At 43.3% G+C, this 22,406-nt stretch overlaps 1 protein-coding gene across 1 annotated transcript in view; it reads right to left on the bottom strand.

The window, feature by feature from the left end:
* The window catches only part of LOC144488275 (neurofibromin-like), a gene marked incomplete at its 3' end in the record, with an annotated part of 72,997 nt that overhangs the window by 4,912 nt on the left and 45,679 nt on the right, over nt 1-22,406 (bottom strand). Inside the window, exons 12-14 of the mRNA XM_078206318.1 lie at nt 14,776-14,877; nt 5,163-5,303; nt 4,270-4,396 (exon numbers count right to left, since the gene is read on the bottom strand). Of these exons, the coding sequence (XP_078062444.1) occupies nt 4,270-4,396; nt 5,163-5,303; nt 14,776-14,877 (370 nt within the window). The remainder of the gene's footprint in view (nt 1-4,269; nt 4,397-5,162; nt 5,304-14,775; nt 14,878-22,406) is intronic.

Below are 22,406 nucleotides of genomic sequence, written 5' to 3'. Positions count from 1 at the left end.
ACAAACAACAAAGGTCCCAGCACTGATCCCTGAGGAACACCACTTGTCACAGCCCTCCATTCAGAAACGCACCCTTCCACTGCTACCCTCTGTCTTCTTTGACCGAACCAGTTTTGTATCCACCTTGCTAGCTCACCTCTGATTCCATGCGACTTCATCTTGTGCACCAGTCTGCCATGAGGGACCTTGTCAAAGGCCTTACTAAAGTCCATGTAGACAACATCCACTGCCCTACCCTCATCAATCATCTTTGTCATTTCCTCGAAAAACTCGATCAAGTTCGTGAGACACGACCTCCCTTTCACAAAACCATGTTGCCTCTCACTAATACATCCACTTATTTCCAAGTGGAAATAAATCCTGTCTCGAAGAATCCTCTCCAATAATTTCCCTACCACTGATGTAAGGCTCACCGGCCTGTAATTACCTGGATTATTCTTGCTACCCTTCTTAAAGAAAGGAACAACAGTGGCTATTCTCCAATCCTCTGGGACCTCCCCTGTAGCCAGTGAGGATACAAAGATTTCTCTCAAGGCCCCAGCAATTTCCTCCCTTGCCTCTCTGAGTATATCCCATCAGGCCCTGGGGACTTGACCACCTTAATGTTTCTCAAGATCCCCAATACCACCACCTTTTTGATCTCAACATGACTCAAACTATCTACACATCCTTTCTCATGCTTCAAACAGTTGCTGTACTTTTTGAGGTTAGTTCAATTGAACTTATAGCATTCTATTTTGAAACTCCTGAGCTAATATTTGTTCCACCACCACCTCTATTTTTCTCTGAAAGTGACAATTCATTCTGTGGTTTGACGCTATGTTGCAAACAGCCCCTTATACCTTCAGCCAAGTATCCTGTGTGGGCTACAACCTGCGAGGCAGCCAACTATCTGGTTATCAGTTGTTGTGCCCCTGAACCCGAGTGCAATTCTGCCCCACACGCATACAGCAGAGGTCCCTGAATTTTCATCAGGACTGAGAATCCTGCCTAACACTCTGCTTTCCTGATAGCATCAAGGCCAGTTGTGGCATTGCTACTGCTGCCCTACTTGACAGTAGCTTATTGAGTACAGAAGAGTTTGAGAAATGCTCATGGCATCGGGCTGAGTAATTTGCTAATTATAGACTTCCACAGAGGCCACTCTTCCGTGCCTATTCATGAGTATTCTGTAATTGCAAGCACCGAACTAGCAAAATAAAAAACTTGTATTTTCTTTCGAATACCACCTTTAAAAATGATCACAATTGCAGGCTGCTGGCATAAAGAAGTCTGCGATCATAGTGGAGAACTTGCAGAAAATATTGTACAAGGGAGTAGAGTCCTGAAGTGGCCAACGCCGAACCATGCAGGAAGGTTGGATTTCCAAAGCAACCACTCCACTCAGTCCGTCCAAAGATGTGACAGGGTTTCTCTTTCACCTTAGTAAACCAATTCAGGAAGTTGAAAACATTACCTGGCAGGGATGAAACCATGATCAAGCAGGTGGGTCGCCCAGGACAAGGCTAGCCCATTGTACTGGGGAGTGTGCTGATACCCGCGATAGTGGTTTGCCCTGCCTCAGGTAAAGAATCAGGGGGAGCCAATGAGGTTAAACCGAGGCTTTACCTGATGCAATTTTTCAAAGCTATCTTGGCCTTTTGGCAAAGATGAAGCTTCAGATCAAGCCTGGGATGCCTCATCCTGTCAGTTTGGATTTTGTTTGATCGAGCCCAAGATGGGATGCAATGTCCTGTCTTGTCAGCTTGGATCTTGTTTGCCCCTTATGTGGGGACCATGATTGGACTTCATTTGAATTGGGTTTTTTGACCAGAATAAAAGTACCAAAAAAAGGCACCCACAATCCCATCCTACCCACAGCAAGGGATCCCACTGCATCCTTGGTTACTCCCCAGTGAAGACCAACTTGAGTAGGGTGATCATAGGAAGGGAGGATCTCGCACAAATCATGTGTATTTTGTTTTGGATTCTCCAGTCTGGAGAAGGTGGTGCCATCTCTCTGCAATTACTGTAATCTTTGAATTTTAGTTGAACTGCGTTCTGCACAACCAGCCTCTCAGCGCCAGGGACCCGGGTTCGATTCCCGGCTTGGGTCACTGTCTGTGCGCAGTCTGCATGTTCTCTTCGTGTCTGCGTGGGTTTCCTCCCACAGTCCAAAAGACGTACTGGTTAGGTGCATTGGCCGTGCTAAATTCTCCCTCAGTGTACCCGAATGGAGTGCAGAGTGTGACGACTAGGGGATTTTCAGAGTAATTTCATTGTAGTGTTAATGTAAGCCTACTTGTGACACTGAAATAATAAATAAATCATAATAACGAACAAAGTTGGGCTCTTCAAAACTCTCAGGATATTATCCACATCTTACATAATCTGGTGTGAAAATCTATCTTGACCAGGGCACAGAGTGTTGGACTACAGGAATTCATAAAGATTTCAACTGAAAAATCTGCTCTTGGTCTTTATTGGCGATTGAGAATAAACTGAGTAGATTTAAGCCACTGAAACATATCCATGATATATAAATATTTGTCACAAGAGTCAATCTACTCGAGCTAACTAGCAATAAATTAAATACCTGCAGTTAGAGCACTGCACAAAAGTGGATCACACTGATTGAAGTCTGCTTCTCCCAATTCACAGTGCATGTGTTACAGATTACTCTGCTAGTTTAAGTTGCTATGGCAATATGTAATTTTTACATGCATGTTATAGTTTGGGGCTATGGATAGTGATGGTAAAGACTCCAGTTTTCTTTTCATCACATGGTTGACGAGGAATCTCTCCTGCTCTTTCACCTGCCACTGGTGTGTGTTGGAAGGATTTACATGTTGATGCTTAACCTGTTGGGTCATGTTATGAACATATTCTCCCTGGCCATCAAGTCACAAGTTGGGGCTCGAGCTTGGGGCTACTGACTCATTGGACGACAATTCGTGTCTCAAAGAGTAGGTTGGCAAATGCTTTGAGCATTTGCATGTTATTTCCCCTCCTCAGCCTAATTCCTCAGCTATATTCCAGTCTCTACTCCTCCTGAAAGAAACTTACTAAACCTCCAATTGAGTTTAGGTACTAGGGGGAAGGTTCACTCACTGAATCAGCACGTGACCAGTCACAAAGCTATCAACCAATTCTTCAACTGAATTGAGGTCAAACATTTGTTGTAATTAAGTATTCAATAGGGATTGTGTGCAGCATGGGGGGAGAAATTTCTTGTAACACTCAGAATAATTTATAAAGCCCCATCTATCCTGAATAGTCATGAACCAACAATATTGTAACCAAGATGCAATTTCTAACATTCAATTGGGGGTGACTTTTTAAACTAGAAAGTCGGTCAGAATTCTGAGGAAAAACTTTATGAGGCAGCACAGTGGTTAGCACTGCTACCTCACAACACCAGGGACCTGGGTTCGATTCCGGCCTTGGGTGACTGTGTGAAGTTTGCACATTCTCCCCGTGTCTGCGTGGGTTTACTCTGGTGCTCCGGTTTCCTCCCACACTCCAAAGATGTGCAGATTAGGTGGATGGTAAATGCACGGGGTTATGGAGATAGGGCGAGGGGAGGGCCTGGGTGGGATGCTCTTTCAGAGATTCGGGCGAGGGGAGGGCCTGGGTGGGATGCTCTTTCAGAGATTCGGTGCAGACTCAATGGGCTGAATGTCCTCTTTCTGCATTTTAGGGAATCTATGGTTCTTCTATGGTTATTGAACTGGCTAAGTGTCCTAATTTCCCCACATGGGAAAGGGGAGATGTTTTCAAATAAAGCGAGATTTTTTCCATTTCCAATCAAACAGTGAAGTGAATTTTTTTGGGTAGAACCTTTGCACTAGGCAAAACTTTGCTCACTTATATCACAGTTAATCTTTCCTTTTCTGATTACGAATTGAGAGAGATCATTCCTGAAGTTGCTAAACGTCTGGTCGCCTAAATGAGGTCACTTCATGCTTCTTGTGGCGGCTGCTACATTATTTAAAGTAAAGTAAAGTTTATTTATTAATCACAAGTAGGCTTACATTCACACTGCAATGAAGTCACTGTGAAAATCCTCTAGTTGCCACACTCTGGCGCCTGTTCGGGTACACTGAGGGGGAATTTAGCATGGCCAATTCACCTAACTCAACCCACTTAATGTGATAATACAGTCAGATATAGGCCTGAATAATGAGTGGTGATGGCACACTCCTTTCCCTTACATCTATCGTAGATCACAGAATACAAGTCAGCAAGGCGTATAATTTAAGTAGTGGCTGTTGGAGTAACTCTCCTCACCTTTCATCAGGTGTCCCACTAGTGCAAAGTTGAAGTTAGAGTTGAAATTGAGCCCCACAAAATGGTCCATCTGCTTGCAATGCCACTCCAAAGGCCTTCTAATCTCCATAAATACTTCCTCTGGACTCTGAAGAGAAAAGCCACATATTATAGTAAAATATTATTCATCAGGGTCGCTTGCTCTAAGAATTGTTGAAATTTATTGCATTTACAACATGTTACAATTAGCAGTGGTCTGGAGGCACAATTTGGTTCGTGTCTGCTCCTCCTTCCAGCTGCCATTTGGAATCCAAACCCTATCTGGATCTGCTAATGGAGACAAACCTTTTGCACAGTTCACTGATACATGGGCTCAGATCTACATCTGCACATTATGGCAGGCCCTGGAGAGCTTATTGATATCCATCGGAAGAGGAATAAAACGACCACGAATTCTACCTCAAATCAGACTTCTCATGTATTTGTGGCTGGACGTGGACCAGCACCTATACAGGCAATTTAAAATCAATGGTCACAGCACCTCAAAAGCCTTCACTGCCCCATTGACAGAAAGTCGAGTATGGACAACTGTTGGCAACACCCATATACTTTCCCCGTCATTTCAAAAGTTAATTTTTCGCTCAAAGTTCAAATGCTACTCTCTGAACAAGTGGGTGTGAGGTAATTTGTTCCCCAGGTCAATTACTACCCTACACAACTTGTTAGGAGGTGCAGAAGGCGGTCTCATGTTTAATGGCCCAGGTTTCCTGCCCTCTACACTCATCACCGTGAAGTGACAAGTAACAAGTCACATCCGGAATTCCAATGGTCCAACAGCAAATATTTAATGATGTGTTGTTTGCTGGAGGTTATCACTTAAATTTTTACAAACATATTACTTGCAATCACCTCACCTTGTCGTTGAAGACTTTAAGACTATCCAATGTATGCAGGTTCTGTTCCAATAATGCAGTACCAGCTGAGTATAGGTTGACTTCATCTAGCTGCAACACTGCTACTGCCACCCAAAAGAGGGCCTTGTGCATGTTTGAGTCCTTTCAAAAGGAGGGGGCAGAATTAGTGATGCAAAACTTCTATTAAATCAATTCCACAGTTGTACATTTGCGCTAAAGTAATAAACATGCACTAGAAATTAGACTTGGCTTACGGTAATAAATCAGGTCTATTTGCAACAACAAAAATGGGCACATTGAGATCAGTAAAGTATCTTAAGAAGATTTTTCTTTCCCTTTTTTAGGTTACTATCTACCTCACACCAGACTAAAAGGCCAAGCTGAGAAAACCCTGTAAGAACCTCACATTGACCCTGATTGACTGCTGTTATAATGTGGAATAATTTGGCTAAATAGCAGCACTGATGGAACTTTGATTTCCAAAACAAAAGCAGAAAATGAGTTTAAAATTGCAGTCCACAGCTAAAATGCCTGTTCACAAGCTGACACACAAGCAGGGGTGATTTGACTTGGCAATTGAGTGTGGAAAGACAGTGCATACACTCTCGCAGTTAACTACAGAGCAGACTGGCAGAGACCTACATAATTTTAACAAAGCCCCTTGGCAAGTTCAGATAAGGGCCAGTTTGCCACATGTAACCAGCAAAATGGCAACTGTGCAATTTTCATCAAAGCTGGTTGATTTTTGCAGCTCTGGTCATTCTATAAGGGTACTCACATCATTGTTCAGCAAATATGGAATTAGAACTACAGCTTGCATTGTTAGATATTACCAAGTACCTTTCAGATGCTTGGATTCCACCAACAACCCTTCATTAACAGGTGGGATGGGAATTGAAACCCTGTAGCCTACTCTGAATGTTATATAGGCCACAAGCAGCCCGTTTTACAGGTGATGCTTGAACACGAAAGCTGGCATGCAAAACTGAGCACCGGCTCTTGCAACTCTTCCAAATGATGGAAAATGACCTCGATTGCAGCCAACATCTCGGTGTTATTCTCAAATCTTACACCTTTCCTGATACTTAAAATGTCAGTGTGTTTCCTCCTTTACTACTCTCAGCTTTACCAGTCGCTACCAAATGTTCTTGTTTCTCTCTCTCTCAATCAGGTACCCAAAGAATTGTAGTTGTCTCTTCGTGATCATTTGCGAAAGTCCTTCTTGTAGATCATAGAATCCTACAGTGCAGAAAGAGGTCAACTGGCCCATCGAGTCTGCATTGACCACAATCCCACCCCAGGCCCCATCCCCGTAACCTCACACGTTTACCCTGCTAATCCCTCTAACCTACACGTCCTGGGATACTACGGGGCAATTTAGCACGGCCAATGCATCTAACCCGCACATCTTTGGACTTGTGTGCCTGCCTTCCTCAAAACTCCATCAGTTGTGAGTGTTGTCCAACTAATTCTCATCATACTTCTCAGAAACCACACGTCTGGTGCTTTTATTATCCATTATCTTTCAACTTTCGCATCCTTATCGTAACGATGACCAGATGTGGCATTTTAGTAGCATCACTCTGCTTTCATAGAAACATAGAAAACTACAGCACAAAACAGGCCCTTCGGCCCCACAAGTTGTGCCGAACATATCCCTACCTTTTAGGTCTACCTATAACCCTCCATCCTATTAAGTCCCATGTACTCATCCAGGAGTCTCTTAAAAGACCCTATTGAATTTGCCTCCACCACCACTGACGGCAGCCGATTCCACTCGCCCACCACCCTGTGTGTGAAAAACTTCCCCCTAACATTTCCCCTGTATCCACCCCCCAGCACCTTAAACCCGTGTCCTCTCGTAGCAGCCATTTCCACCCTGGGAAAAAGCCTCAGTGCACCCGATCTATGCCTCTCAACATCTTATACACCTCTATTAGGTCTCCTCTCATCCTACGTCTCTCCAAGGAGAAAAGACCGAGCTCCCGCAGCCTATCCTCATAAGGCATGCCACTCAATCCAGGCAACATCTGTGTAAATCGCCTCTGCACCCTTTCAATATTTTCCACATCCAGTGGTTAGCACTGCTGTGAGGCAGCAGTGCTAACCACTGTGCCATCGTGCTTCCCTGGGTGATCTGAGGGGTATAGATAAGGTAGATAGTCAACATCTTTTCCCAACGGTAGGGGAGTCTAAAACTAGAGGGCATAGGTTTAAGGTGAGAGGGGAGAGATACAAAAGGATCCAGAGGCGACCAGAACTGAGCACAGTACTCTAAGTGAGGTCTGACGAGAGTCTTATATAGCTGCATCATTATCCCCGGACTCCTAAACTCAATCCCTCGATTGATAAAGGCCAGCTCACCATACGCCTTCTTAACCACCTCCTCCACCTGCGGGGCCGATTTTAGAGTCCTATGGACCCGGACCCCAAGGTCCTTCTGATCTTCTGCAGTACTAAGAGTCGTTCCCTTTATATTGTACTCCTTCATCCCATTTGACCTGCCAAAATGGACCACTACGCATTTATCTGGGTTGAAGTCCATCTGTCACTTCTCCACCCAGTCTTGCATCCTATCTATGTCCCTCCATAGAGATATTCTTATTTCTAAAAGATCTCGTTTTTGTGGAGGTTTGTTTTGCAAGTGTTATGTGCTTGTTGATGTTTTGATCACCTTTCTCAGATATTAATAGGCTACTCAGATAAGAAAATGATTCTACTTGCTTTATCTCTTGCGATTGCAGTTATTTTGCATGTAGGTGTAATCTCTTTCTTTGATATTAACTTGCATACAAATTTGCTACAATTAAAGATGAACTTGTTTATTACAACTGTGTATAGATTTTACTCTATCTGTCATAATTAGGGGATTTGCACAGTAACTTTATTGCAGTGTTAATGTAAGCCAACTTGTTACTAATAAACAAACTTTAACTTTAAAAACAAATGAGTTGCTCAGCTGCATATCTCAATTATTTATATTCCTGTCCAACTAAAACCTTTGAGATTATAATTTATATTATAAAATTTGATGGAGTTTTTTGAGGAAGTGACAAAAACGGTTGATGAAGGAAGGGCCGTGGATGTCGTCTATATGGATTTCAGTAAGGCATTTGACAAAGTCCCACATGGCAGGTTGGTTAAGAAGGTTAAGGCTCATGGGATACAAGGAGAAGTGGCGAGATGGGTGGAGAACTGGCTTGGCCATAGGAGACAGAGGGTAGTGGTCAAAGGGTCTTTTTCCGGCTGGAGGTCTGTGACCAGTGGTGTTCCGCAGGGCTCTGTACTGGGACCTCTGCTATTTGTGATATATATAAATGATTTGGAAGAAGGTGTAACTGGTGTAATCAGCAAGTTTGTGGATGACACGAAGATGGCTGGACTTGCGGATAGCGAAGAGCATTGTCGGGCAATACAGCAGGATATAGATAGGCTGGAAAATTGGGCGGAGAGGTGGCAGATGGAGTTTAATCCGGATAAATGCGAAGTGATGCATTTTGGAAGAAATAATGTAGGGAGGAGTTATACAATAAATGGCAGAGTCATCAGGAGTATAGAAACACAGAGGGACCTAGGTGTGCAAGTCCACAAATCCTTGAAGGTGGCAACACAGGTGGAGAAGGTGGTGAAGAAGGCATATGGTATGCTTGCCTTTATAGGACGGGGTATAGAGTATAAAAGCTGGAGTCTGATGATGCAGCTGTATAGAACGCTGGTTAGGCCACATTTGGAGTACTGCGTCCAGTTCTGGTCGCCGCACTACCAGAAGGACGTGGAGGCATTGGAGAGAGTGCAGAGAAGGTTTACCAGGATGTTGCCTGGTATGGAGGGTCTGAGCTATGAGGAGAGATTGGGTAGACTGGGGTTGTTCTCCTTGGAAAGACGGAGAATGAGGGGAGATCTAATAGAGGTATACAAGATTATGAAGGGTATAGATAGGGTGAACAGTGGGAAGCTTTTTCCCAGGTCGGAGGTGACGATCACGAGGGGTCACGGGCTCAAGCTGAGAGGGGTGAAGTATAACTCAGACATCAGAGGGACGTTTTTTACACAGAGGGTGGTGGGGGCCTGGAATGCGCTGCCAAGTAGGGTGGTGGAGGCAGGCACGCTGACATCGTTTAAGACTTACCTGGATAGTCACATGAGCAGCCTGGGAATGGAGGGATACAAACGATTGGTCTAGTTGGACCAAGGAGCGGCACAGGCTTGGAGGGCCGAAGGACCTGTTTCCTGTGCTGTACTGTTCTTTGTTCTTTATAAGATTACAGTTTGATCAAACCCAAGATGGGATGCAATGCCTTGTCTTGTCAGCTTGGATCTGGTTTCTCCCCCATGTGGGGACCATGATTGGACTTAATTTGAATTGGCTTTTTTGATCAGAAATAAAGCATCGAAAGGTTAAAAAAAGCTTGAGGCTGTAGGAAGGATGTGAAGGCCTTAGAGCAGGCGTAGAAAGGATTCATGAGAATGTCTCCAGGGATAAGGAGCTTGGAGAAGATGGAGCTATTCTCTCTGGAGATGGAGTTTAATTTAGATAAATGCGAGGTAATGCATTTTGGTAGATTGAACCAGTTAACGGTAAGGTGTTGGGGAGAGTTATAGAACAAAAATCTAGGGGTACAGGTTCATAGCTCCTTGAAAGTGGAGTCACACGTGGACAGGGTGGTGAAGAAGGCATTCTTGATTTCATTGGTCAGAACATTGAACATAGGAATTGGGACATCTTGTTGAAGTTGTACAAGACATTGGTAAGGCCACACTTGGAATGTTGTGTACAGTTCTGGTTACCCTATTATAGAAAGGATATTATTCAACTGGAAAGAGTGCAGAAAAGATTAACTAGGATGCTACCAGGACTTGCTGGTTTGAGTTATTAGGAGGTTAGATAGACGGGGACTTTTTTTCCCCTGCAGCATAGGAGATTTAAAGTTTATTTATTAGTGTCACAAATAGGCTTACATCAACAATGCAATGAAGTTACTGTGAAAATCCCCTAGTCGCCACACTCCGGCTCCTGTTCGGGTACATTGAGGGAGAATTTTTAGCATGGCCAATGCACATAATAAGCATGTTTTTCGGACAATGGGAGGAAACCGGAGCACCTGGAGGAAACCCATGCAAACACGGGAAGAACGTGCAGGCTCCGCACAGATAGTGACCCAAGCCAGGAATCAAACCTGGGTCCCTGGTGCTGTGAGGCAGCAGTGCCAACCACTGTGCCATCGTGCTTCCCTGGGTGATCTGAGGGGCATAGATAAGGTAGATAGTCAACATCTTTTCCCAACGGTAGGAGAGTCTAAAACTAGAGGGCATAGGTTTAAGGTGAGAGGGGAGAGATACAAAAGGGTCCAGAGGGACAGTTTTTTCACACAGAGGGTGGTGAGTGTCTGGGACAAGCTGCCAGAGGTAGAAGAGGAGGCGGGTACAATGTTGTCTTTTAAAAAGCATTTAGACAGTTACATGGGTAAGATAGGTATAGAGGGACATGGGCCAAACACAGGCAATTGGGACTAATTTACTGGTAAAAACTGGGCGACATGGACAAGTTGGGCCGAAGGGCCTGCTTCCATGCTGTAAACGTCTATGACTCCAAGAAAAAAAAAGAGAGGAGATTTGATAGAGGTGTGTAACATGGTGAGGGGTCTGGACAGAGCAAACCCAATGCAGTGGGCTAGCCTCGTCCGCTGCCTGAATGGTTTCACCACTGCCAGGTATCAAGTATTTTACAGCCAATGCGGTACTTTTGAAGTGTAATTTGGGAAATGCTGCAGTGAATTTCTGCACTGCAAACTCAGACAAACAGCAATCTGGCAATGATCAGACGCAAGAACTGGTGTCTTTCTGAGATTATAAAATTAGTAGGCATTGTATTGTAAACCCTTAGGCAGAAGGTTGCATCCTTTCTGCTTCTGTTTCTTCTTGGAAATAAATATTCTTAGCAGCCTTGGATTGAGACAAAACAAAGATGTGCACATTCCAGAGCTGATAGCAGGGGGTCTTCTGGCACCTTGTGTTTCCTTTTTATCTATACAAGTGTATGTTAAGGGCTAGCAAATGGCTCTCAGCAGGAGATAAACTAAAAAATGACCTTGAGCCAAGTGATGGATGGGGAGCAGGCGACCAGCCTAACATCCTGGGTACTTGCCCAGTACTCATTGGATATTAAGGTTGAAACAAATCTTGAGACATAGGATAAACTACCCAACAAAGTATATTGAGTAACCAGAGCCAGTGGGCAGTCCTCATCAGGCAATCGCCTTCTTCAGATGGATGATGACCAAGGAAGACCTAGACAAGAGTTCCCTAACACTTCAGCTAGAGAGCAGATTAATGCCATCACAAATTACTGAGATTAACACACTCTGCCAACCGCCCATTTGTCCTCTGAAACCACTCTCACCCGTAACGTGCTGTATTATTTTCCTGTCCACTTAGTTAATGCGTCATATCTAAACTGCTGCTCATTATAAATTACCTTAAAAATACTTAATACTTACGAGTACTTAACTGCCTATATTGGGTATCTGTGGCTCCCAAACACAAAATCTTACAGATTGGTGTCAGAAGTGGGACCCACGGTAGTGGAGGTATCATTGGATTGAAATCTTAGAGGCAACAGCCTTAAGTTGTAGTTAAATGTGCATGGAGCAGGTATCAAGTGAAGCCAGGAGTCACAATAGCATTGGCACAGGCTGGGGAGCATCTGATAGAGTAAACAGTGCACCTGGAGTGGGAGCTAGCCTAGGAGCTGTGGGAGAGTGTGAGCGAGATTACGAGTGTATAATTAAAACACGGAGTTAAGAGTAGGTAAGTTGTAAAAGTGTTGGCGGGAGAGCATTGCTGTTCTGCTCAGTTACACTGAGAATAGGAGGCACATGATAGAGTGCATTGTACAAGAAGAAAATAAAGCAGATAAACGCAAAGAGTCATCTAGACTCAAAACGTTGGCTCTATTCTCTCCCCACAGATGCTGTCAAACCTGCTGAGATTTTCCAGCATGTTCTGTTTTTGAAAAATCTTAAGAAGTTTAACAACACCAGGTTAAAGTCCAAAAGGTTTATTTGGTAGCAAAAGCCACACAAGCTTTCGGAGCTCCAAGCCCCTTCTTCGCATTTTGAATCTCCACATTTTGAAAAATCGAACAGACACTGGAACAAAATACTGATTTACAGACAGAAAATACCGGATTAGGTGAGGAGTTAGAAGATGCAAGCGAAGCTCTGCCGAAGTTAATGCAGCAAGAAAGCACAAGGGATGATAGGGGTTACCATTTTGACTCTCTGAATTTTAAGAGCCTTCTCCTGAAGGGATCTCAGCCATTCATTCGGAGTGGACTTCGTAGTCACAGTATTAAGACAGTAGCCTGGGATGATTTGATCTGTCACGCCAGTATGGTCTGGGGACAAGTCCATAATAACATTATAATAAAGGCAAATTATTGTGGATGCTGGGATCTGAAACAATAGCAGAAAATGCTGGAAAATCTCAGCAGGTCCGAGGGAATAGAGCCAAGATTTGAGTCAGGATGACCCTTGAAAGCTGTTCAGAAGATGGGCTTCACCTGCGCAAAAATGGAACCAATCTCCTGGCTGGGGCAGTAAATAGTGTAGTGAGGGTGGATTTAAACTTGTAAGGCAGGAGGGGTAGGTTTACTAAAGGTCTTGGTTTCAGAAGTACCAGTGAGGGCAAAAGAGAGATGGGAAACAGGGAAAAGGAAGCGAGGAAGATTTGAGTGTTGATAGTTAACAAAGAAATGGTTGCCTCCCATAGGGCAAAAGATAGATAAGGGCAGGGTTAAATTGTTCATTTGTTAAATCATTGGAGTATAGTGAACAAAACTGGGGAACTGGAAGCTGAAATTGCTCCAGAGAGATATGACATAGCAGCATCAGCAGAAATATGGCTCAAGCCAGAATAGGACTGGATACTTAACCTCCTTTGTTATATGGTTTTTAGAAGAAACAGGGTGGGTAAAAAAAGGAGGGGGTGTAGCAGTCTTGGTCAAAGATACTATCATAGCCCTTGAGCAAGATGCAGTTCCTGAATGAGAATTTATATGGTTAAAGGTGAGAAACAGGAAGGGAGGAGTGATCTTGTTCGGCATTTATTATAGACCACCAAATAATGGGGAGGAAATAAGAGAGAGAGCATTTGATTATGAAAACCTGCAATACAAGTAGAGTTGTGATAGTTGGGATTACCCCAAGGTAGACTGGGAAAAAGGTAGTGTGTGGGGAATAGAAGGGGGGAGAAATTTCTGCAGGTGTGTGCAGGAGAACTTTCTGGAACAGTACGTTTCCAGTCCTACCAGGGAGGAAGCTGTGCTGGATCTGGTCTGAGGAAAATAGGCAGACTGGGTGGAGAATGTCAAAGTGATGGAGCAGTTAGGAAGTAGCAATCATATAGTAAGGTTCAATATTAAGTTGGAAAAGGATAAAAATCAGTCACGGATTAAGATCCCAGATTGGAAGAGGGCAAATTTTTAGAGGTCTCGAAGTTGAACTGGAGCAGGTTGATTGGAAACGCATTTTGGTGGATGAAACAGTGGATGAAAAATGGGAGACTGCCAAAGGAGAGATGAATAGGGTGAAAGCTAGGTACACACCCATGAGAAATAAATAAGAGGGTATCCAAAACCAGAATACCCTGGATGACTAAGGATACTGATGAGAAAATAAGGAAGAAAAAAAAGAGGCATATGATGCATGCCGGAATACTAATAGTAAATCAAGAAGAAATGCAGGAGAGGCGCTAAGGCTAGAATAAGGAAGGCCAAGGGGAAGCTTGAGGAAAGGATGGCAGGCTGCGCTAAAACAAATAGTAAAATGTTCTTCAAATATATTAATGGAAAGAGATTACTAAAGGATAGAGTGGGGCTCATAAGGGACTAGGAGGGTAAACTGCTCACTGAAGGGTATGGCAGAGGTACTAACTGAGTACTTTGCTTCTGTCTTTACCAAATTAGAAGATGGTGACAATATCCCAGTTGAAAATGTGGATGTTGTGCAACTGAGCAGCTTGGTGATAGATAAAGAGGAGGTGCTAAAAAGGCTGTCAGCACTCCAGGCAGAGAAGTTGCCAGGTCTGGATGAGATATATCCTAGATTGCTGAGAGGGGTAAGGGAACAAATTGCGGAGTTGCTGGTATAAATTTTCCAGGCCTTTCTGAACACAGGATTGGTCCCAGGGGAACTGGGGGATTGCAAATGTGACTCCGTTGTTTAAGAAAGGGGCAAAGGAAAGCCCAGGAAACTACAGACCTGTCACCTTGACATCAATCGTGGAAAAAATGATGGAGGCTATAATATGGGATAAGATAAATATACACTTAGACAAAAATAAGTTAACACTAGACAGTCAACATGACTTTGCCAAGGGCAGGTTATGTTTGACAAATTTAAGTTTTTAAGCTCGTCACATTTCTGACTGTGTCTCAAACATTTCAGCAGTCAGAAATACGGATCATTTTTCCGCCTGGCAACTTCTCTACCTGGAGTGCTGACAGCCTCTTTAGCACCTTCTCTTTATCTGTCACCAAGCTGCTCAGTTGCACATCCACACTGTTTTCATAGCAGATCTGTATTTTCACTACTTGCTCACATTCTGCATTTACCTTATTCAGTAGTGGTTGAAGCTTGGTCAATGCTATAACGGTGGCTTCTATCAAAACCTGGCTGTTGTGGTTATCAGGACCTTTCAAGCAACTCTCCAGACCCTGTGGAAATGAATGGAAATGCCACAATGGTCAGTCTTGAGCTTTTCTTGGAGAACACAAACACAGAACATACACGTTTACCAAAGTGAGTGGTGGGAGTGGTGGGGAACCAGCTTTGCCCATTTCCATTTACCTCGTTACAAAGTCTGGATGATATTGCCAGACTTTATTGGGTGGTTTTGTGCTAGATACAGTGGGTGGAAAGCCTTCATCCCAACAATGTAGCATTGAACAAAAGTGACTTGAATACAATTTTACAAGTAGCAGTCACCATGCCAATTGGTTCCTTTACTTCAAACACTCCCCTGGCCTCAATAGATCACCCCTCTGGAGTCACTGACTGCCAGCCTGAAAATTGAACCAGTCAAACACCAGACTCCCAAGTTAGTAGTTATGTTGCGCATTATTTAAACTAGTTTTATCTTGGTCTGATCTCAGTCAGTTTTCAATATTTCTGACAAACTTCATGCGACTACAAAGTAATTGCTTTAAAGTCTAGATAGTTTGGATATTTAATGGCAATCATCAGATTGTACACAAATTTAACCTGTTCTGCAAGAGCTATGCTACAACATGATGCTTAAAAACAAACGTTTAGGAGAGCAAGATATGATCTTATTTTGTTTAGGGAGGGACGTAATCTCAGAATCTTGACTTAGCGTTTCAACTGCACCCAGAAAGGCTGTTGGAGCAGTGCAGTAGACTATTAGTTTGTTGTGAAAATCTGTTGGATGGACAATCCAACCATCTGAAATTAAGGCTATTTATTACCTTCAATGGAAGCTGCTAGTTTTTGGCTGATGAGTTAATAATGTAGTATTTAACACTCTGCGTGATGCACCATACATGGCATTTAACCAAAACATGCAAAAGGTTTGGTCGCACAGGTTATGTATGCTTGGCGACGACACTGGATTATCACTTTTTTGGAAATTTTTGGTTTAAGCATATTACTCTTGGTTCAAACCAGAACATCAAATTCTAGTGCTTGTTGTTTTTTCTTTGATTTACAGATTTTTAGTAACTGAAAGGCTATTCCGAGTAAAAAGCACACATCCTGTTCATCTTTCAGCACATTCTTGTAAATGGCTGATTATCTGATGTTGATAGCGATGGAATACAACATCTACGAGCTTCTTCAATAACAAGTTCTGTTATTGACATGCCCCTTTCTCGTAACAAAGCATTTCACTGTTGGGAAGACTGTGCTAGAAGGATAGGGAGGGTGTGGCGGGGTGACCAAAATCACAATGTGGGAGGCTTTAAGGAGGTTTTCAAAGGTGGGGAGAAAGGCAGCGAGGGAGTTCTGGGATGTGGAAGCGAAAATAGTTGAAGGCTTCATCACTACTGACATAGCAGAGGGCTGGGGAAAATGTGCAGGAGATCCAAGTAGGGACAGGGCAGGGTGCCAGCAAGGCTGCAGGTCTGGAGGGAGTTGCAAAGATAGGACACATTAAAAACTTGGAAGTTGCTGAAGATAACTCGAATTTTGAAACGGATTTATGGTGGGATGGAAGGCCAGTGGGAGCTGGCAAGGATTGGGATGAGGAGAGCAGCAATTGAAATGGAGGACGCAGAAAGTGGAATTATGGGTGCATACCAAGTCTTAAGCAAGTTGAATCCTCTCAGAAGACTAACAGTTGGCCCTGAATACATTTTTGGTTTGGCCTTATGTTTTATTCATTCATGGGACATGGGCGTCGCTGGCTGTCCAGCATTTATTGCTTCTCAACTGTCCTTGGAGGGCAGTTGAGAAGCAACCACATTGCTGTGGCTCTGGAGTCACACGTAGGCCAGACCGGGTAAGGACAGCAGATTTTCTTCTCTATAAGGACATTGGTGAACCAGATGGGTTTTTCCGACAATAGTTTTATAGTCATCAGTAGATTCTTAATTCCAGATATTTTTATTGAATTCAAACTCCACCATCTGCCGTGGCAGGATTCGAACCCGGGTCCCCAGAACGTTAGCTGAGTTGCTGGATTAATAGTTTGGCGATAAAACCACCAGGCCATCGCCTCCCCTTAAATATACCCATAAATGATTGCTGCCCAGTAAGAACATTGACTAGCAACCATGAGCAAGATATGGATGATTTCCTTTCCTCCCCTCCTCACCCCACTCATTTACCAGCTCAGGGTACTGAAGCCAATTAACAACATCTTTCCTTCGAAGGATTCAAACGTGTCCAAAGATGTGCGGGTTAGGATGATTGGCCATGCTAAATTGACCCCCTGTCAGGGGGATTAGCTGAGTAAATATGTGGGGTTACGGAGATAGGATCTGGGTGGGATTGTTGTTGGTGCAGGCTCGACGGGCCAAATGGCCTCCTCCTGCATTGTAGGGATTCTATGATTTTATATTCAAGAGGCGGCTGGATATAGCACTTGAGGCGAATGGGATCAAAGCTGATGGGGAAAAAGTAGGATCAGGCTATTAAGTTGGACGATCAGCCATGATCGTAATGAATGGCGGGGTAGTTTCGATGGGCCAAATGACCGCCTCCTGCACTGTAGGGATTCTACAATTCTATGCACCTGGGACGTTCATATTCAATACTACCTGGTGTCACAAATGGAAGTTATCACCACTTTTAAAATGAAAACTCCATAAAAAGCTGCAACCAACTTTGATGTACACATGAATATTTGCATTTAAACAGAATACAGACGACACTGTGGATTCTGATCAAAAGTAACTTTTGAGTCAGATGGTACAGGAAGTTGATTTGCCATCGGTCCATGTTATTTCATTTATCCATAAATTTACTTCCTCAAAACTTTCAGACTCAGTGACATCGCAGATTCCCAAAATACAACATTTGCAAGAATATTCATAAAGGGATAAAAAGGATGTTTAGTTGTTGATGGATGGCATGGTGGCATAGCGGTTAGCACAGCTGCCTCACAGTGCCAGGGACCCGGGTTCAATTCCCAGCTTGGGTCGCTGTCTGTGCAGAGTCTGTATGTTTGCCCCTCATCTGCATGGGTTTCCTCTGGGTGCTCCAGTTTCCTCCGAAAGACGTGCTGGTTAGGTGCATTGGCCGTGCTGAATTCTCCCTCATTGTACCCGAACAGGCGCCGGAGTGTGACGACTAGGGGATTTTCACAGTAACTTCATTGCAGTGTTAATGTAAGCCTACTTGTGATACTAATAAATAAACGGTTTAAACTTTTTATCTTAATCAGTTGTTGAAGAAGCTCACAACCTGTATTCAGTCGCTATCAACATTGGATAATCAGCCATTTACAGCAGCAGGAATGAAGTTGAGACTAGCTTTTTGAGCAATTAATTCTGATACCGATTATGCAGGTGTGTAGAGTTAACTGGCACGATAAAACATTAATGTTGCATTTAAGCAAATAATTAAAAAAAGGCAGAAGGGGAGTGTTTTCAGTTTCGAAACTGTTCCATGTATAGTCTTTAAAAAGAGAATTGGCTACGTGCTTGAGTAACAATTTGCAATCTTTTAAAACGAAAGATAGCTTAACAAGGATTGCCAGTCGTTGTTACATTCCTGATTGAAGATCAGGTGCAGTAGATACTGCAAGTTTGAGAATCATTAATTTCCAAAAATTTTAAGTTTTTCTTCATTAAAACAAAGTTCACTTCAGAGTGTAAGATGCATCATTTACCGAGTCACAGTCAAAGCAAATGCACAAAAAGTCATAGAATGAACAGTAACTGGGCCCAGAGAGGAAATAAAATGGCCGATGAATCAAAATTCAGCACGGAATACAACTGTTAAAATGAGCAGACATGATGCGTAAATATGCTCCAAACTTCACATCACCCATACATGCAGTTGGAAAGTGTTGATGGTAAATGCAACCCATTCCTCCAATGACAGAAAATTAGAATTGCCAGCGAAGATGGCATGCTAGGTGATAATCAAGAAGGAAATAGCTAACTCAACTTTTGTCTTTTGACTGATGCAAGATCTTCTGAAGATCCCGCAGTAGCTCTTAAGGCTTGGTCATCAGGAACAGTGAATTCCACCACCTCGGAAATGGTTCAAATATAAGTCCCGTCAGTATTTCTGCAGTTTAGGGACTAATAATTAAATGTGGTAAAAGGACCTTCTTATCCATGGTCACATATTCACCATCAGTAGCCATCAATAGAAGCTAGGGTGATGTTCAGATGGTACACCAAGAATACCTACGCTATCCTGTGCTAGATTTGCATACATCTTAAACAGATGACATTATAGGCTTTCACCTGTCAATGTCCTGTCAATTTTAACAAGGCTTGATTTGCTTACTGAACAATGTTCTCTTGGCACTCAGACAATAGACAGATGAACCTCAGTGCTGCTTGGTCTTACTGGAGGAACTTTAACAAGCCCCACAAAGGTATTTTATACATTTATTGTAATTCATCAGACAGTTCAAATTGGAATCAAGACAAAAAGATTTCTGATAGCGATTATGCAGGTTTGTACAGTTAACTGGCACATTAAAACATTAATGGCAGAATTTCAACAGATCTGATTCTTAACCTTTCAATCTGATAATCCCATTCTATTGCATTGGGTGCATTCTACTTTCAAGGATGAATTGAGGAAACTGAAGAGCTGGGATCAGATATCCTGATATGCTAATCCCCAAATGGTGTAGATTTTGAATCTGGTTTGGTTTATTGCCTCTCTCAGGTAATCACATAGTTTTTGGTTGGGGTGGAGAGTTGATGCACTTTGATGAATAACATATTGGAATTGTGTGGCACTGCTCCCCAAGAGGGTCTTTTCCTGCCCATCAATGTTCACAAAACACCCACCATTTTGAGATAATTTGGGCATTAAGGTGGTAAGATGCATGTACACAAACTATAGGTTGGCAGCCCTTCTTTAAAAGCTAATTGCATCAGGGAATTTATCTGAGGTAATCCTCCTGTCAATTCTAATAGAAAAAGTTGGCGACAATATAAAACAGAAATCCAGTTTGCATTTACTGGTGGTTATTGGAGGAATTTTGCTCCTTGTTCTTTGGGGACCAAATTCTGAAATAGGAACAAAAAGTACTGGAAAAACTCAGCAGGCCTGGCAGCAGCTGTGGAGAGAGAAATGGTGAACGTTTTCAGTCCAACATGACCCTTTTTTGAAACTGGAAAAGGGTATGGGAAAGTGATGGGTAAAGCAGGAAGGGTCTGATGGAATAAAAGGGAAGGTCAGGGATGGGTTAACGCAAGGAGGAGATTAAATACTACATGGAACAAAAGGCGAAAGGAGTGGTAATGGCTGTAATAAAGAAACAAAGCATAGGTCCGGACTAAATGTTTACAGCCAAATGAAGGTTAGCTCAGTCTAAAAGCAAAGACAAGATACAGATGGGCACCTTGGCAAAAAAACATTCAAAATCAATGACAGAGTTATTAAACTCAAGTTATCTTATCTAGTTATTAAACTAGAAAGAGTGCAGAAAAGATTTACTAGGATGCTACCGGGACTTGATGGTTTGAGTTATAAGGACAGGCTGGATAGACTGTGACTTTTTTCTCTGGAGCGTAGAAGGCTCAGGGGTGATCTTATAGAGGTCTATAAAATAGAGGGGCATGGATCAGCTAGATAGTCAATATCTTTTCCCTTAGCTAGTGGAGTCTAAAACTGGAGGGCAAAAGTTTAAGGTGAGAGGGGAGAGATACAAAAGTGTCCAGAGGGGCAATTTTTTCACACAGAGGGTGGTGAGTGTTTGGAACAAGCTGCTAGAGGCAGCAGTAGAGGCAGGTACAATTTTGTCTTTTAAAAAGCATTTGGACAGTTACATTGGTAAGATGAGTATAGAGGGATATGGACCAAATGCGGGCAATTGGGATGAGCTCAGGGGTTTAAAAAAAAAGGGCAGTATGGACAAGTTGGGCCGAAGGGCCTGTTTCCATGCTGTAAACCTCTATGAGTTCATAGTCTGACATCATAAAACTCAACGTTGAACCCAAAAGTCAGGAAGTGCTTAATCGGAAAATGAGGTGTTGTTCCTCAACCTTGTGCTGGGCTTCACTGGAACATTGGAGCAAGCAGAGGACAGAAATGTGAGTTTGAGAGCAAGGTGGTAAATTGAAATGCAAACAACAGGAAGGTCAGGGTCATGTATGCAGACTGAGCAGAGGTGTTCTGCTAAACTGGCACCCAGTTTGCATTTGATCTCCCTAATGTAGAGACACCCAGGTTGTGAGTGGTGAATACAGTAGACCAAATTGAAAGCAGTACAAGCAAATTACTGCTTCACCTGGAAGGGGTATTTGGGGCCTTGGACAGTGAGGAGATAGGAGGCAAATAGGCAGGTGTTACACCTCTTGCATTTGCATGGAAAGGTGTTGTGGGAAGGGGATGGGTTATTGGGGGTGATGGAGTGAACCAGGGTGTTGTGGAGGAAACAGTCTCTTTGGAATGCTGGCATGGGAGGGGAAGATGTGTTTGGTGGAGGCACCATGCTGGACTTGGCAGAAATGGTGGAGGATGATCTTTCCAATACGGAGGCTGGTGGAATGGAAAGTGCGGACTAGGGGAACCCTATCGTGGTTATCAGAGGAAGGGGAAGAGGTGAGGGCAGAAGTGAGAGAAATGGATTGGACACAGTTGGGGGTTTTGCCAACCAAGCTAAGGGCATCCTACATTGAGGAAAAAGGTAGACATGTTGAAATCATCGCTTTGGAAGGTCACATTATCAGAACAGATATGATGGAGACTGAGAATCTTGGGAGAATGGTATGACATCCTTACAGGAAGCAAGGTGTGGTTAAGTGTAGGTAAAATAGCCATGGGAGTCTTGTGATATTCATGGGCACTCTATCCCCATAAATGGAGATGGAGAAGTCAAGGAATGAAAGAGTAGTGTCAGAGATGGATTATGTGAAGGTGAGAAGGGTGGAAATTGGAAGCAAAATTGGTTAATTTTTCTAGTTTCAGCTGAGAGCAGGAAGCAGCATCAATACAGTCATCAACATATTGGAAAAAGTATGTTGGGAGGAGGCCTGAAACAAAGAATGTTCCACATATCCCACAAAAGGAAAAACATAACTCTGGTCCATGTAGGTACCCTTCGCCACACCTTTCATTTGGAGAAAGCAAGACAAGTTAAAGAAGAAATTGTTCAAGTCCAAGCAGACGGAGGAGGGTGGTAGCGGATGGGAATTGTTTGGGAGTGGAGAGTCCTCAGATCCTCCTGGTGGGGGATGGAAGTGGGATTGGAACAGGAAACTAGAAATTGTTGAAATAGCATAGGATATTAGAAGAATCACGAATGCAGGTGGGAAAAGACTGGACAAGTGGCGGTTAAAAAAAAAGTTAAGACGGGAACAAATAAGTTCAGTGGGGAGGAACAGGCTGAAATGATGGGGACTACCAGTACTGTCCTGCTTGTGGATTTTGGGATGAAGTAGAAGACAAGTTGGGAAGCTGTGGAGAGAACATCTCCTGGGGGGGGGGGGGGGGGGGGGGGGGAGGTTAATGACACCCTGGTAACTATGGTTTGATAGGTTTGGGGTGGTCATGGTCCAGACAAGGTAAGAAGAAGCGTCTCAGAGTTAGCACT

The sequence above is a fragment of the Mustelus asterias genome, unplaced genomic scaffold (genome assembly GCF_964213995.1).
Source record: "Mustelus asterias unplaced genomic scaffold, sMusAst1.hap1.1 HAP1_SCAFFOLD_1432, whole genome shotgun sequence".
NCBI classification, from domain to species: Eukaryota; Metazoa; Chordata; class Chondrichthyes; order Carcharhiniformes; family Triakidae; genus Mustelus; species Mustelus asterias.
Note: the sequence above shows the minus strand (reverse complement) of the source record. Positions and strands in the feature narration are given on the sequence as shown.